The sequence below is a fragment of the Choloepus didactylus genome, unplaced genomic scaffold (genome assembly GCF_015220235.1).
Source record: "Choloepus didactylus isolate mChoDid1 unplaced genomic scaffold, mChoDid1.pri zz_scaffold_187_ctg1, whole genome shotgun sequence".
Classification (NCBI taxonomy): Eukaryota; Metazoa; Chordata; class Mammalia; order Pilosa; family Megalonychidae; genus Choloepus; species Choloepus didactylus.
The window spans coordinates 4,161-21,030 of NW_023637640.1; the positions used below are offsets into that span (position 1 = coordinate 4,161).

The 16,870-nt window shown below is 45.5% G+C and overlaps 1 pseudogene and 1 gene segment (V, D, J or C); one reads left to right on the forward strand and one right to left on the reverse strand.

Moving 5' to 3' along the window:
- The first annotated feature begins 793 nt into the window (after positions 1–793).
- On the forward strand, positions 794–1,409 carry LOC119526005. The segment is given in 2 exon segments: positions 794–911; positions 1,043–1,409. Coding segments are annotated over 2 exon segments (378 nt in total).
- Positions 1,410–3,596: 2,187 nt separating this feature from the next.
- Positions 3,597–4,535, reverse strand: LOC119526004 (annotated as a pseudogene).
- Positions 4,536–16,870: the final 12,335 nt, after the last annotated feature.

The window sequence follows — 16,870 nt, forward strand, 5'->3', positions numbered from 1 at the left end:
TCCCTGGGTGGCCCATGGAGTTGGTCATGTCACTTAGGGCAGAAGAGCACAGGAGAAGCAGAGCTCCCTCCTCTTAACAATGGGGGTCTCTCTGGAATCAAATCCCTGTGCCCTTTTAGATGGACCATTGTCCCATCAAGGCTGAAGAGGACCATGAAGGCTGACTCTGCCAGGTTGGGACCTGGTGTGGGATGAGAGAGAAAGGAGCTTGTTCCCTGGGCTCTCCAGTAGAGGCTCTGCAGGCTTTGTTCCTGCTCTCTACTTCTGCTCACTGGGGCAGGACACAGTCTCCTGTGCCCCCTCACAAACAGAATAAATGGGGTAAAGGTGAGAAAGAATCTCTTATTCCTGAAGAGGCCCAGAATAAATTATGGCAAACACATTGCACCCCAATAAGGGGGCCCCTGAATGATGTGCTGGCTCCAATTTGTGAGGATGGGGTGGGTGCATGGCCGGGGGGAAGTCTGGAGACTTTCTCTCTCTATAGTCAGCTCCAGGAACTTCAACCATGTCTTGAAGGAACTTGGACTCTCAGACAGCAGGGGGCACTGGGGGCCTGTCCCCTGGGATCTGTGGGGGGATCTCAGCTGGGAAACCAGGCCCTGGTGCCCTGTGTGGTGCCCTGTGCTCTGTGCTCCCTGGGGCCCAGCAGCTGTGACCTCACCAGGCCCAGGAGAGGCTCCCACAGCCACACCCCAGGCTCAGCTTGCACCAAATTCAGGCCCAGGGACACCTGGGGGAGGAGAAATAATTTGCATGAAGAGTTTCTCTCTCCCCCCACATGAGGGGAAAGGATAAGAGAGACTTTGGGCAGTTCTGCTCAGTTGTGGGGCTCAGGAAGCAGAGCTCTGGGGGTGTCTCCACCATGGCCTGGACCCCTCTCCTCCTCACCCTCCTCACTCTCTGCCCAGGTGACCAGCTGTGGAAAGCAGCAGAGGGGATGGTGGGGGGCACCTGGTACCATATTTCCTCCCTTCATTTGGGAACATGTTGTGGGCAATAGCCCCAGACTCACCCTGTCTCTCCCTCTCCTCTCTTCCAGGGTCCTGGGCACAGTCAGGGCTGACCCAGGAAGCCTCGGTGTCAGGGTCCCTGGGACAGACAGTCACTCTGACATGCAAGGGGAGCAGCTCTTACCTTGGATCTTATGGCGCTGGCTGGTACCAGCAGCTCCCTGGGGGCACCCCCAAGACTGTGATGCTCAGAACTTCTCGGCCCTTGGGGATCCCAGCTCGGTTCTCTGGCTCCAAGGCGAGTGGCACAGCTTCCCTGACCATCACGGGGCTCCAGCCTGAGGACGAGGCTGTCTATTACTGCTCAACATGGGACAGTAGCATCAGTGGTCCACAGTGCTCCAGACACATGGGGAACTGAGACAGAAACCTGCCCCTGCCCCCTGAGGCTGGTCTCCCCTCTGAGAGCCTGTGACAAACACCAGTGGAGGGTGACTGTGGTTTCCCCTCCCTTGTCAGCATCCCATGACCTGAAGGTCAGAGCAGACAGCAAAAATATAGGGTCAATGACAATGGCTACTTCTCATTATTTTGTCCCCACATTTCACAAGCATTTGGTATTGTCAGGTTTCTTGTTTTGTCCAACCTACTGTTTGCACTGCAATCCTCCTGTCACTTAATGTTCATTTTCCTAATTACTCATGAAGGCAAATATCTTTTTTATGCTTTTATTACTATTACATATTTATTCTTTTGTGACATGCCTGTTTGTCTTTTGCCCATGTGTCTCTCCCAGTGGAGTTTTAGTCTTTTTTCATATTGATTAATATTAAAACTGATTTCCCAAAATAAAATTATTCTTATCAACAAGAAATTACTCTAACAAAATACTTTGGAACCCAATAGGTTTTCAGGACATTACAGACATTCTCTAAAGCACAAAGTTTTATCTATATAAAATCATCTTCAGCAAGGGAATGTCCAACTGTGGTTAAATATTTTGTTCAAAATTAAAAGACAGATTGAACCATATATTTAGGTAGCTAGAAATGTTTTTTTTTTAAATAAATAAGAGCTAAAGGTGAGCCTTCATCTTTCCTTCTTAATTAAAAAAAAATCTTTATTGACTTGTGATTTTCATACTATAAATTTCACCAATTTAAAGTATAAAATTCAATGGTTTTTTTTTTAGCATATTTATGGTTTTGTGCAACCTGCCTCATAATACAATTTTGGAACCTTTTGATCACCCAAGATACTCCATCCCCATTTGTTCTCATTTTCTTGCCTCCCTCCTCCTATTCCAAGGTATCTAATATTCTACTTTCTGTCTATAGAAATTTACCAATGTGGACATTTCTTATAAATGCACTTACAGAAAATGTGATCCTTTGTGACTGGCTTCTGTCATTTACTTTTGGACAGTTTTAAAGGTTCCTCCATACTGCAGCATGAGTCCATCCCCATTGCTTTTTTTGTTTATTTGTTTTACAATGCCAACCTTATTTATTTCTCTGAAGAAATATGGAAAGAAAGTCCTGTATAGTGAAAAGACAACAATTACAGTTCCTTTTATTCATGAAGAAGGAGGGGATGAACATTGATGTTAAAAACCACACACGCAGAAAAATTAAACTGAAAGGATACAGACTAGCTAAGTCCTCAGGTTAAGAAAGCAAAGCTGAGAGGTTAGGATGACAGTGTGGGTGAAGTTAGCATGTATGGATACTAGAGATACAGGTTATTATATCAGTTCACAGTGTCCAGCTCAGACAGAATTTTCAGACCTTCCAGTTTGCGTTCAGGGGTGGGGGAGAGGGGCTGGGGAGGGGGCAGGTCACATTGAGGCAGGATGTCAAGGAATTTCGGGTGGAGGAATGTAGAGGTTAAGCACGATCACAAAACTTCCAAGATTTCTTTCAGCTACAATTTGTGTAAGGGGAGGGAAAAAACAAAACAAACCAAAAACGAGGCCAGCCAGTCTCATTTGCAGGGTGCACGCATATACAGAGAGCAAAACACCAGTCTCAAGAAACAACACCTGTCCCATCCCCGTGCCTGCTGACTGCACACACGGCCCTGGAAGTGCACACATGTGCCATCTCCATCCATCCCAGGGGCCCAGGCTGCCCACCGGGCTCACAGCGGGTCTGGGAGGCAACAGCGCAGTGCACGGGGGTGGCCTGGACACCACGCAAAAGGGAGCCTTAGAGAAAGGTCGGGAAAAGGGACCAGCAGCCCAGCTGTTACCTCAGGCTGTGAAAAGACATAACCACAGAGCAGAACAATCTCAATTCTTTTTCTAGAGAGAGTTTTCTTGAAAAAGAAGTAATTTTCAGGGTCAGAAAGGGCCTGTGAGAAGGGATGGAGGCAGGACCCCCATAGAAGTCACTGTTTTCCTAATAACCATTTCCTTGCTATGGGACTATACAAGAGCAGTTTGTTTATGGGCTGGTGTTTAGGCACTTTCTCCGTGCTTCTTCATGTAAGGTTTTAGAGTCAGAATCTAGAGCCTGAAAGCCCTGGGAGGACACCAAGCCCCGTCCCCACTGTGCAGGGTCCCTCTCTGAACCCTAGTATGCTTTGATGTCCCTTAGCTCGCTTCACCGACCTGCTCCACTCCGGGACTGCAGCGCCTCCCCTTCAGGGCTTCACCCTCAGGCCGACCAGGGCCGCGTTCCTGGCAGTCACTGGCGGGCCTCGCACCTGGGCTATCCCCTCGGCCCCATCTTAGGGTCAATTGGGCAGCAAAGCACCAGGCCAACCCCCCACCCCCACCCCACCGCACCCCATGCTACAGAGGTCCCCTGTCACCCACCCTCCACTCGCACAGACAGCGAAAACACACCAGGGCCCGTGAGGTCTGCGAACTGTCCTCAAGGAACGGCTCTACCAAGAGTCCGGAATGGGGGCACGGAGGGCAGGAGAGTCAAAAGTGCAGCCGAAGTGCAAGGGGAGTGCGACAGCCGCCAGGCAGGCCCCCCCCGGACCCCTCCTTCCCGGGTCCCCAAGTTGGGGTGGGGGGCCGCTACCCCTGGGAAGAGCTCCAGACTGGGGGTGTTGTCTGCGGCGGCGAAGAGCACGCCGGGCTGCGCGCCCTGGAGCTGGTGCCGCTGGTGCCTCTGGTGCTCAGTGGCGCGCGGCAGCCCGGACTTGTAGCGCCGGGGCGCGGACTCGTGCAGGTGCGCGCCGGGCAGGCCGGGCAGGGCCGGGAAGCGGTCACTAGCTCCAGGCGCGCGCCCGCGTGCCCCTCCAGGATCCAGTGCAGCTGCGCGCTGTGGCGAATAGTTTTGGCCCAGCGGGTCGGCTCTGCTTTCTGCACCGGCTGCTGCAGCTGGGCGTGATGGCAGAGAGTGTGGGCAGCGGCCGCTCTGTTCCGCTTCTGGACACAGCGCTTAGGGCAGCTGGCGAGATCGCCCCTGTGGAGCGGGATTCCGGGGCCCGCGCGATCAGCCGCGTACGGAGAGAAGCAAGGACGCGGGGTGAGCGGGACTCCGGACTTCGTTTGTCCGTGTCATGCATGATGGTGATGGTGATCCAGGGCAGGAGAACGAAGAAGCGGCTGAACACTACAGACCTCATGTGTGCATTCCCACAGCTACCGGGACGCTGAGGCCGCCCCTCTGGCCCCTGAGAGAGGCGAACCTGGGGACCCCTGTGAGCAATTTGGACGGCATCTCTCCTTGGAACCCGGGTGCTGGGAAGGGCGGAAGCCGAGGGGCTCAGCGCTCTGCGTGGGGTTCTGCTCAGATGCCGGGGGTGCTGGGGCTGCAGAGGGGGCGGTGCAGGAGGGAAGGCAGGGGGTGCCCCCCACTCCGGGTGAGTCAGCGGGAAGCGGGACTGGGTCCAGCGCGCTGCTGGCCCGGAGTTGTGCGCAGCGCCGGGAGGGCGGTGGTCTCCACTGCGCTCTCCCCGGACAGCCGGACTCGGTAGCCGGCATCAGGGGCGCCTCGCCACTCGCGTCCAGCGGTGCCACGGACAAAGGGCTGCAGCCGGGAGCTCCCAGGGCACACTCGGGGGCACCTTCGAAGGCGGACTTCGGGCGCGGCAGGCGCTGGGGGCTTTCCTTCCTCACATCCCAGCCCTGATATGCCGGGGATGTGGTGCCGCCAGCTCTGTGTGCACCCCGCCGTGGAAGCTGCGCTCCTGTGTCTCCTTCTTCTCTTCTCTGAACATCCTGGCTCGGGCAGCGAGATCCCAAAGCAAGGAAAGAAAGAGAAAGCAAGGGGGCGGGGGGCTGCAGACTCCAGCGTCCTCCCCGTCCTGCCTTGGGAAGGCAGCAGCGCTGCTACTGGCGGAAAGGGGCTGCGAGGAGGCAGGGAGCGGACCCAGCACTCTGCCCGGGTCTGGCGCTGACGTTCCCGCCAGCGAGTTCTGGAGGCGACCGTCGGGGGGAGGGGGAGGGTCCCCGCGGGGCTGCGCGGCCTCTCAGAGGGATTGTGTGGATGCTCCTTCTCCTCCATTTTTTTTTAAATTTATAATGTTCTGGAATTTTAAGCCAGAGAAACAATGCAAGACATGAAGAAACAAGAATTGTAAGTATTTGGTAATAGAGATAATGTTACACTATACCTCAAAAAGTCAACAAAATCAACCAAAAAAATAAAAAAATGGTTAGAACAATAATAGATCAGTAATATGGTTGGATACAAAATAAATACACCCAAACCAATAGCATTCGTATAAGTGAGGCAAAATAACCAGTTGGGAAGCATATTTGGCAAAAGATATCTTTTATGGTAATAGTAAATAAAGTGAAAGATGAAGGAGTAAGTTGAACAACAAATCTGCAGAACCAATATGAAGAAAAATTTTAAACTTAACAAGCAATACACTTAAACCTATATAAATGTAGAAATGTTCCATATTCCTGGGTAGGAAAACCTAGCCACATAAAGATGTCTTTTCTTACCATGTTAATATGTAAGTTTAATATAGTCATAATAAAAATATCAAGCAGGAATTTTTAGGACCTGATGAAATGATTCTAAATATCATCTGGATGAATTATCAGATAAGAACAGCCTCCAAATTTCTGGTATAATTTGTGTCTCTGTCGTGTGTGTGTGTGTGTGTGTGTGTGTGTGTGTGTGTGTGTTACATGCCCATGCTATATTATTTGGTGCATAAAAGCTTTTAATAGTTACAACTTTATAGTTGATTATGATTTTTTTACTTACATAAAAACACTCTGTCCTATGTAATGACTTCTGGGAATATTTTTGGTTTCATAAAACTGTTATACCTAGTTTTCTTTGTGTTTGCTTGTTATATTTTGATCTTCCTTTTGCCTCAAAACTTTGTGTGTGTGCGTGTGTGTGTGTGTTCAGAGAAGCTTTATTTGTAATCACCCAAAACTGGTAACAATCCAAAATTTCCATCAATACATAAACAGTTAAAGAAGCTGTGGTGAATTGATACCATGGGGTAATGAGCAATAAAGAGCAGTGAACTATTGATACAGGCAACAACCTGGATTGGTTGTCAGGGAATTATATTGGGTGGATAAGGCCAATCTCAAAACATCACATACCACATTCTTGAAATAACAGAATTACAGAGATGGAGACCAGACTAGTGGTTGCCAGGGGTTAAGAGGTAGGAGGGCTGGGGTAGGAGTAGCTATGAAGAGAGAGCCCTACAGAGCCCTGATGATGGAGAAGTTCTGCATCTTGGTTCTGTTGGTGGATGTATCAATCCACACATGATAAAATAGAGTAAAACTAAGCATGTACACACAAGAACAATTGCATGTGCAACTAGTGAAATTTAAATAAGCTCTGTGCATTGTACCAATTTCAATTACTTAGTTGTGACATCTGTAATCCAAAATAAAGTTTAAAAAACCCCACAAATATATTCCCATTTTTAACAGTGCTTGAAAAGGGAGTGGGGGAGGGAACATTGAATAGACCCCAGCTATGGAATTGTGAAGTGGACAGAGGATGGGCTGGGGTGGGAAAGTCTAGAGTTGGGGTTCTACTGATGGCAGGGAAAATACAAGCCAATAGATTCAAGGTGTTTTTCCTTATTTTTTAAAAAGTAATTTCATGAAGCAAAGCCAGGATTTTTCTTGAATGGATAGAATTTTCTCAGACTAGCCCTACCTGCCAGACTCAGTAAAAAATTTTCTTAGAAAGATTTTTAACATCAAAAAGCAACTTATACTTGCTCGTGTGTATACATTTTTTATATTAGCCAAAGAATGGGGCAACCCAAATATCCATCAACAGAGGAATGGTATATACATAACAGTACATCCACACAATGAAATACTGTGCAACCAAAGCAAAGGACACACACAAAATAATATGCTCCAAAAGGCTGACTATAGAATATCCACTGGATTTCAGATTTAGAATGAAAAATTAAGGAAAAAATCTCAATTTTTTAATATCCATTACGTGTTGACATTACATTTTGAATATATTGCATTAAATAAACTATATTATCAAAATAAATCTAACCTGTTGCTTTTTACCTTAACATGGCTATAAGAACATATGAAATTGCATGTGCACCTTACACACTTAACTTGCCCTTGTACTGTGCCAGCAGAGCTACATGCACAAGTCCCCTCCTGCTGAAGGAGGGACAGGGGATGGGGGTGGGAGACTCCTTGGAAAGAAGACTTCCCTAGAGACACTTCTATTTATTAATATACCATTAATAAAGAAGATAAAAATAAAAGTAAAAAAGAACACCCAAATCATCCCCCATCTCACCCTATTTTTCATTTAGTTTTTGTCCCCATTTTTCTACTCATCCATCCATACACTGGATAAAGGGAGTGTGATCCACAAGGTTTCCACAATCACACTGTCACCCCTTGTAAGCCACATAGTTATACAGTCATCTTCAAAAGTCAAGGCTACTGGGTTGCAGTTTGATAGTTGCAACTATTTACTTCTAGCTATTCTGATACTCTAAAACCTAAAAAGGGATATCTGCATAGTGCATAAGAATGCTCACAAGAGTGATCTCTCAACTTCATTTGAAATCTCTCAGCCACTGAAACTTTATTTTGTTTCAATTCACTAACCCCTTTTAGACAAAAAGATGTTCTCAATTCCATGATGTCAGGTCCAGTTTCATCCCTGGTAGTCATATCCTGCATGGCCAGGAAGATTTATACCCCTGGGACTCAAGTCCCACATAGGGGGGAGGGCAGTGTGTTAACCTGCCAAGTTGGCTTAGCTAGAGAGAGAGAGGGCCACGTCTGAGCAACAAAGAGTTACCCAGGGAGAGACTCTTAGCACAATTATAAGCAGGTTTAGCCTCTCCTTTCCAGTAATGAGCTTCATCAGGGCAAGTCTCAAGATAGAGGGCTCAGCATACCAAACTGTCAGTGTTCAATGTTTGTGAGGACATCAGCAACAATCCAGGTGAGGAATTCCAACACATCTGCATTTTCCCCTCGCTCCTCAGGGGCACCCTGTATATATATTTTTATTCTCCCCCCAAATTACTTTGTGAAGTGTCACTATTTCATTCTTAATGCATACAAACCTACCATATCTCACTTCCTATTCAAAGTTCCATGTAACTATGTGTTTGAACAAACTGACTGTAGAAGTTATGCTTTGGAAAATATAGATCCTGCACCAAATGAACATGTCTTCCCTTGGTCTAACATGGAAGTTGAAGTTTAACACACAGTTTCAACCTTTATCCTTTGGCCTGATTTGCCCTGATCTTAATCAAATCTGCTTCATTGGTATCTCTAATTGAAGTCTGGGCTTTTTTTAGCTTTTTTTTTTTTTTTAACAGTTGACATATGCAATAATTCCTACATTCATATCTGCTGAGCTCTAGCTCTGAGTTTCAGGTGTAAAACAGATACCCAATGTTCTGGAGACCAATCACGTTATACACAAGGTGATCTGCATCTCAGAGTTTGGAATCCCTTAAGTTTTTATATGATGTGTTTTCAGTGTCATTTGCCTCAATGTATTTACTAATCTTTCTTGTAAATTCTTCCTTTACCCACTGGTTTTCTAAGATTATGTTGTTTGGCCTCCATATATCTGTGATTTTTATGAACTTCTGCTGGTTATTTATTCCCAACTTCATTCCAATATGATCCAAGAAAGTGTTTTTTATAATATCAATATTTTAAAATTTGATGAGACTTGCTTTGTGACCCACCATGTGGTCTATCCTAGAGAATATTCCATGAGCACATCAGAAAAATGTGGACTTGCTGTTTTGGGGTGTAGTGTTCTATAAATATCTGTCCAGTCTAGTTCATTTATCATAGAATTCAACATCTCCATTTCCTTATTGGTCCTCTGTCTAGATATTCTATCCATTGATGAGAGTGGTGCATTGAAGTCTCCAATTATTATTGTAGAAGTATCTATTTCTCCTTTCAGTTTTCTCAGTGTTTGCCTCATGAATTTGGGGGCATTCTGGCATTCTGTCGTTCTTGTAGACAACATATAGATTTGTCTTGTTTTTTAATCCATTTGCCAGTCTATGTCTTTTTATTGGGTAGTTTTATACATTAATATTTAGTGAATTCAAATGTCTTGTCTTCCAGTTCACCGATTTTTTCTTCTGCCTGTTCAAATCTGCTGTTGTATCCCACTATTGTGTTTTTAATCTCTTCTATTGTGCCTTTCATTCCCTTAAGTTCTGCTGTTTATTTCTTGAAGCTTATGAGTTCTTCTTTAATGTCATCCAGTGTCTTCTTTATATCCTTCATATCTTTTGTCATATCTTCCCCCAGTTCATTGAGTTGATTTAGGAGATCTGTTTGAGTTATCTTTAATTAGTTGTCTCAACTCCTGTATCTCAGTTGAACTATTAATTTGTTCCTTTGACAGGTCCATATTTTCATGATTCCTAGCATGGCTCCTTATTTTAAGCTGTCTAGGCATCTGATTTTCTTGATTAGTTTATTCTGGAGCTTTTGCCTAGGTTTTTCTTGCTGGTTGCTTTTGTTCTCTATCCTTTGGCATTCATTTCAACTTATTCTAGACCTCTTATTTAGCTACTGTTTAGTTGATCAGGAATTTTATCCCTGTGTTTTCCTGTTTCTTGTTCTGCCTGTCTGTAACTTTTTGTAAGAGGGTCTCTTCAGATATGGTCAACCCCAATCAGCTTTTCCCAGTCCAGTGAGGCCCAGGTCACAGAAGGAGGATATTGATTTTCCCTGAGAATAAAACCCTCCTGTGAGGCCTCTAGACTCTGTGCTTTTCCTACCCTGTCAAGCATGTGGTGTTTGTTAGCCTACTGCTCCCCTCAGTGTAAAGAGGTGTGGTGCATTTAATTCTCCATAGACTATGTCCCTGTCAGGCACATGACTGACTGAAGCTGGTTTCCATTTTCCAGCCCCTGGGGTCTGAGTTGTTTTAAGAGCATCCTCCACTTGAGCTGGACCATGCCCCCTTTTCTTGGGAAAGTTGTGTCCTTTAGGAAATTGTCTCCCCTACTAGGTTCATTGCTTTGTCTGTCAGACTTATCTCAGCTGTCCATTGCCTGGGTCCAGAGGCCAGTTGCAAATATCTATGGCTTTCTGTAAAGAACTACTTAGAATAGTTATTTTTAAAAAGAAAAAGGAAAGAAAAGAAAAAAGAAGAAATCCCTTTTTAATGCTTTCCCCAGCAACCATTTTTTTTTCAATCTCAGAATAAAGTATTTAAAGATATGTGCTTTAGGCTATTAACTCCTTCATCTGGATAGTTACTCTCCAACACCTTTAATTCTATCCATGCCAGGGGGCTATTGAAATGTAAAAAGATAAGGTGTCAGAAAGAAAAGGGACAAAATGTAGAAAAAAAAGCCTTTTTGGAGGCACATACTTTTTGGAGCTGGATTGGGTGCCCACTGCTATGTGACACTCTCCCCAGAGTCCAGCGCTTCTCCAGCATCACAAAAAACTCCAACACCAAAATTTAATTAATTAATTTGTTAATTAATTCTGTGATTGAGGCTGGGTTGAGTCCCCCTTGCTTCCAGCAGATTGTTTTTTTCTACCCCTCAGCAGGCCAGCTGTATGACTGTCCACTGGTTCTCAGAGGGGAGAGGCATAGACTCCTGGCCAGGGAAACTTACAGGTTTCACTGCAGTCTTATCTGTTCCACCGATTCAAGACAATTGTATGATGTGTGACTGGTCACTGGATACCCTGAAAATGCTTTCATTGAGTTCCTGGCTAATTACCAGCTGCCCTAAATGAGTAACTAAATTTCACACCTCACCACTCCACTGTCTTCTAAATTTTGTTTCCCATTGCTTTTTAATATACTTTAATTTTTAGAACAGTTTTAGATTTACAGGAAAATAGAGAAGATAATACAGAGTTTTCCCATATACCTTGAGCCCATTGTTCCCTATTATTAACATTTTACATTGGTTAGTAAACTGGTTACAATTGACGGGCTAAGACACTATTGTTTATTAAAGCCCATACTCAGATTCTCTCAGTTTGCACCCAATGTCATTTCTCTGGGCCAGCATCCTTTAGCAAACACTACATGACCTTTAGTCTTCACTTCCCTGTAGGCTCCTCCAGCCTGTATCAGTTTCTCAGACTTTCCTTGGTTTTGATGACCTTGAAATTCTTAGCAGGACAGGGAAGGCATTTTGTAAGCTGCACCACAATAGGAACATCTCTGATGTTTTTCTCATGATACACTTTGGAGGAAGCCACAATGCACAGCCTGCATTTATGCTCCTGCTCTTTGTGGGGGCAGTAGCTAAGGGAATTATTTGGAATTTTACTTCCTGGGTGATTTATCTTTTCTCTCCCATTTTGTAAAACTATTTGTTTCTTTGTTTATGCTCATGAAACTTTTTATTGTTGTAACAAACCTGCAGCACAAATTTTCCGATTTTAACCACATTCAAGTGTATGATGCAGCAGTATTAATTATATTCTCAATATTGTGTTAACATCACCAACATGCGTTACCTTTTCTTTTTCAGCACCTCAAACAGAATCTACCCACTCATGAGGCTGTAACTCCTTTCTCCTCTTACCACCTCCAGCCCCTGGTATCCTATAAAAAACAAACTGTCTCAATGAATTTTGTTCTGAGTACTTCATATAAGTGAGTCAAGACAATATTTGTCTTTTATTGTGAAAACATATATACAAAAGAAAACTTCTAATTATAACAATGATTGTAATACTCCCCTGTATGGACAGGTCACACTTTGTTTATCCTTTCTTCAGTTGATGAGCATTTTAGGCAGTTTATATCTTTGGCTATTGTGCATAGTGCTGCTATGAAAATTCCTCTACAAGTGTTTGTGTGGACATATATTTCCTTTTCTCTTAGGTTGACACTTAACAGTGGGTTTCCTGGGTCACAGGGTAACTCTGTGTTTAACATTGTCACGAATGGTGATAATATTCTCCAAGGTGGCTCCAATGTCTCCACCCTCACAAAACATGATATTGCCCCTCTTTTTCATGATCATCCCTCCTAGTGCACATTAACTGTTTTCTCATTGTGGTTTGATTTGCTTTTCCCTATTGACTAAGGGTGATGAGCATCTTCCCTCTGCTGAGCTGCTTTTATCAAATTATGTGCAGCCAAGAGGGTAAAGCTCTCCTATGGGTCACTGATAAGAAACTTTATACTGACATGCAGCTGAAATCACACCCTCACCTCCACACAGGCAGAAAATCCATGAACAGCGAAGATTTCCTCTCAGATGCAATGAAATTGCAGGATAAGGTCAACCTACCATGGGCAGCCATGAAAGCTACAAGTTTCTGGTCAATTCTGCCAGTGCCAGGTTCACCAGGGCTCATCCAGGGCTCTAGGCCAGTGAAAAGTAAGATTCACATGTGTTCAAGAGTCTGTCTTCTGTACCTGTCCCTCACTCAGTCACCACTGGAGACCAGCACCAGACCCAGTTTGTTGCTTCTGTTGCATCAGCACAGGACACTGCACTGAAAGTGAGTTCTTGGGTAGTCTTGATTGCATCCTGTTCTCCCTGCAAACACAACAAACTTGCAGCATTGAGGCAACCACCTGCCTAAAATGGCATCAGGATATTCTAGGATAAAATAAAATTCCACCAACGAGGGTAAAACAAGACTTGGATATGGTGAGCTAATATGGAAAATATGCTAATTTAATTTAGTAATATAATTAATAGATTTTAACAAATAGAGGTTCATTGGGGAAAGTTTACAAATTTTCAAATATATGTGTGGAAGTTATTAAGTCCAGGAACATCCTGCAGGATTTCACAAATTAATGAAACACAAGGGGGATAGACATTACTGGATATTCAAATATATTTTAAGGCAAAATTAATTAAACATGTTAAGCTTTACAGGAACAGAAATTTAATTAACAGCACAGAAACAGACCTGTGCATGCAATGTCTGAGGGAGGATTGTTCAATACAATGAAAATTCACTTCTCCCTCTTGGCTACCCTCCTACTTTCTTCTTAGATCTTTCACCATGTCCCACGGATACCTGGTTCTCTCCCTCCCTCAAGTATCTCTCAAACACATCATCTCAAAGGTTTTGCCATCCATAGAACCTCCCTTGACCTTCTATGAATTTGAAACCTCTAAAGACCTTTCTCTTCGAGAAGGACACTCCCTCCTACTCTCCTATGGAGAGCTCCAGACCCACTCATCCAAATGAGGCCAATTGAAAGTCACCCTCTCTGAGGAAACTTCTCTAAATGCCCAAAATATTAGTTTTAAGACCACAGTCTTCTTTCCCAGCACTTTCCATGTTCCCTGTACTGTTTATTTCCTTTTGGCTTTTCCCTCATTAGTCTCCCATAAACACAAAAAGCAAACTATCTTAGTAATAGTGGGTCCAAGCTCAGTGCTTGACACGCAGATGTTTCCATCCAAATATGTGGAATTACAGTGAAAATATGAAATGAGAGAAAGACCCATAGCAGTAGAGATTGAAGATTTCCAGGTGACCAGCAGCGGGCACTGTGGGGTTGTGCTAGGGGCTCCCTGTGGAGGGAGTTCCCAGGTGGGTGAGTGTCCCACTGAGTTCAAGTCTGGGTGGGCCTGAGCTCCCTGATGTGGAATCAAGAGTTGTGGTCTCTGGAAGGGGCTCCTGCCTCCACCTTTTGTGTGTTCCCATCAGCAGCTCCTTCCAAAGATGCTCCCCCAAGAAGTAACCTCAGAGCATCCCTGCCCCTTAGATGCCTCTGTCCACAGGCCCCAGCTCAGGAAGGAGATTGGGACACAACTGGGAGGGTATAGTTATGTTTGCATAACTACACCCCCCTCATGGAGCCCAGAATGGAGGTTTAAAAAGGCCTGGGGAAACCCAGCTCTAGACCTGAGGCCTCAGGAGTGTGTCTACCATGGCCCGGATCTCTCTCTTCCTCGGGCTCCTCTCCCACTGCACAGGTGGGGACAGGCCCCAGGGGCTGGCCCAGATCTCAGTAGCTTCACTGAGTCATTGTCCCATAGCCCATGAGTGTTTGTCTGCAGGTTTCCTCTTCCAGCCTGTGCTGACCCAGCTGCCGGCCCTCTCTACATCACTGTAACTCAAACCAGACTCACCTGCACTCTGAGAAGTGGCACCAATGTTGCAGGAAAAAGTATATTCTAGTATAATCATCAGAAGCCATGGAGCTCTCCCCAGTTTTCCTGTTCCATTAGACTCAAACAAGCAGTTGGGATTTGGCTTTTCTAGTTGTTTTTCTGGATCAAAAGAGGCATTGACAAATACAGCACATTTGCTCCTCTCTGGGCTCCAGCCTGAGGATGAGGCTGATGATCACTGGCAGATATGGGAGGGCAGCTCCAGAGCTCACACAGGGCCCAGGACCAGGGGGAAGTGAGACACAAACCCCCTCTGCTCCCTGAATGAGCCCCTCCCTTTGTGACCTGAAAAAATAAGATACAATAAAAGAAAAAATGGAAGGGTTTTGAAGTGACTGCAGAGACTTTCTGAAAACATGAACAATAGAAATGGTTCTATTCTTTGCACCAAACTTGAAAGGGAAAAAAAGAAGCCAATTATTCTTTTTAGGTGTTGCAATATTCCGTCTCCTTCCACAGCCTTGGGGCTGGTGAGCTACTGCAGCTGAGAGGTGAGATCTCTTGCCATTACTTGTGATGCAATCACCTCTTCTAGAACAGCCATCCCTCCATCTGGAATCTGGAGCTCCCACAATCCCATTAAGTCCAGATGAGCTGCAGCATAAGGAGAGTTGATCAAGGCAAGCTAAGACCCCTGAATGGGAGGCCTTGGGCACATCAGAGACCCCAGGTGGGCCTGAAGCCTTGAGGACATCTTGGAGCACTGTGCCCAACCATGAGTCAGCCCCTCAGGGAAACTGCTCAGGCCTCAAGAGGGAGCTGAGCAAACCTCGTAGAAACTGAGCTGGGATGGACCTGCAGCTCTGACCTGCAGGACCCAAGGGCCCCCAGAGGCTAGGCTTCCTCTCCCATCACATGTGTCAACAAATCTCCTCCTCCCCTTCCTCCTGCTGACCTGGGAGGACCTAGAACCAGGAGGGTCCAGGGACAGACATGGAACAAGGTCTGGTGTAAATGTTGCAACTCTCCCTGTGATTGCTTTGAGAGATATAAAGAGACTGAGGGGACCTCTGTTTCCATCAGAGTTCCAGGAGGCATTGTCTGAGCTTCCCCATGACCTGGCCCCTCTCCTCCTCCCCATCCCCACTCTCTACACAGGTGAGGGCCCACATCATCTGCAGGGTGTGGGGTGGGAGATCTTCAATCAGTTCTCCTCCACATCTCCCTCTGTCTGGTATTCAAAGTCCTTTCTGCACCCCTCCAGGGCCTGTGACCCAAGCCTGTGGCCTCATTGGGGCTGGTTGATCTGCCTTCTGCCTCAAAGTACCTGGACAAATATCACAGTCACCTGCTCTGGAAACTGTAACAGTGTCTGCACTGAAGGAGCATATTATCTGCACCAGGACCAGGGCCATATCCCCAAGCCCCTCATTGACAGAAACCACAACCAACTTCCAGGGCTCCCAGATCTATTTTCTGGCACCATGTCCAGAAGCTCAGTCTCTCTCAGCCTTTCTGGGCTCCAGCACATGGACATGGCTGATTATCACAGCTCAGAGTGGAGCAGGAGCCTTAGGCCTCACCCAGGGCTCCAGGCCCTCAGGGACAAGAGACACAACCAGTAGCTCCCCCAGCCTCCCCAGATGCAGGGAACCCATGGTAAAGCTTTGAGCTGGACCCAGGAAAGTCTAGTTTTTCATTCCATGTGAAAATGCAGTGTACTATTCAGGCCTATTAAATAAAATAATGTTACCATCAGAAAATAGTTACACCCACCTGATCATGCATTGAACAGAGAAATAGTCTTTGTCTTGGTGAGAAAGTGAATTTTATTACAGATGCTCATATAAGGAACCAGAGGAAAGATTTCCAAGACCAGTGTGAAGCAAGAAAAGTGGGCTTGGGCTTTATAGTCCTGCTATAAAAGTGCCTGCTTCACTCATGTTTGGCCAGCACACCCTGTGTTAGGGTGTCATCTCATTCCTGCAAGCAGAGCAAGGGGGGATTTTCTCACTGTGACAGAAGAGGAACAGACACTAAACTTTTGAGATTAGATCAACAGTGAGCTATTTCCACAAGTGTTTTTACACTTGAAATAACAGAAGGATGCTTGAGTGAAATGATCAATCTAAACATTTTTCTAGCAACTAAGACTACACTAAGCATTTTCCAGCTAAAGAATTATATTGAGTATTTTTCCTAACTCTTCAGCTATCAATAGAATGAGGTAACATGCCTGGCCCTGCAGGATTAACAAAGGCCCACAGGCAACATCCTCCCGCATGTATCTGAGGCTATAGAAAGAGGGGGGCACACCCATGTGTTAATAGTGAGGCCACAGAGGTTTCATGTCCATTCCCCTTTCCAAAATAATTGATGAAAAACAGAAGGCTTAACTAAGGGAATATTCATGTTCTAGATTTTTC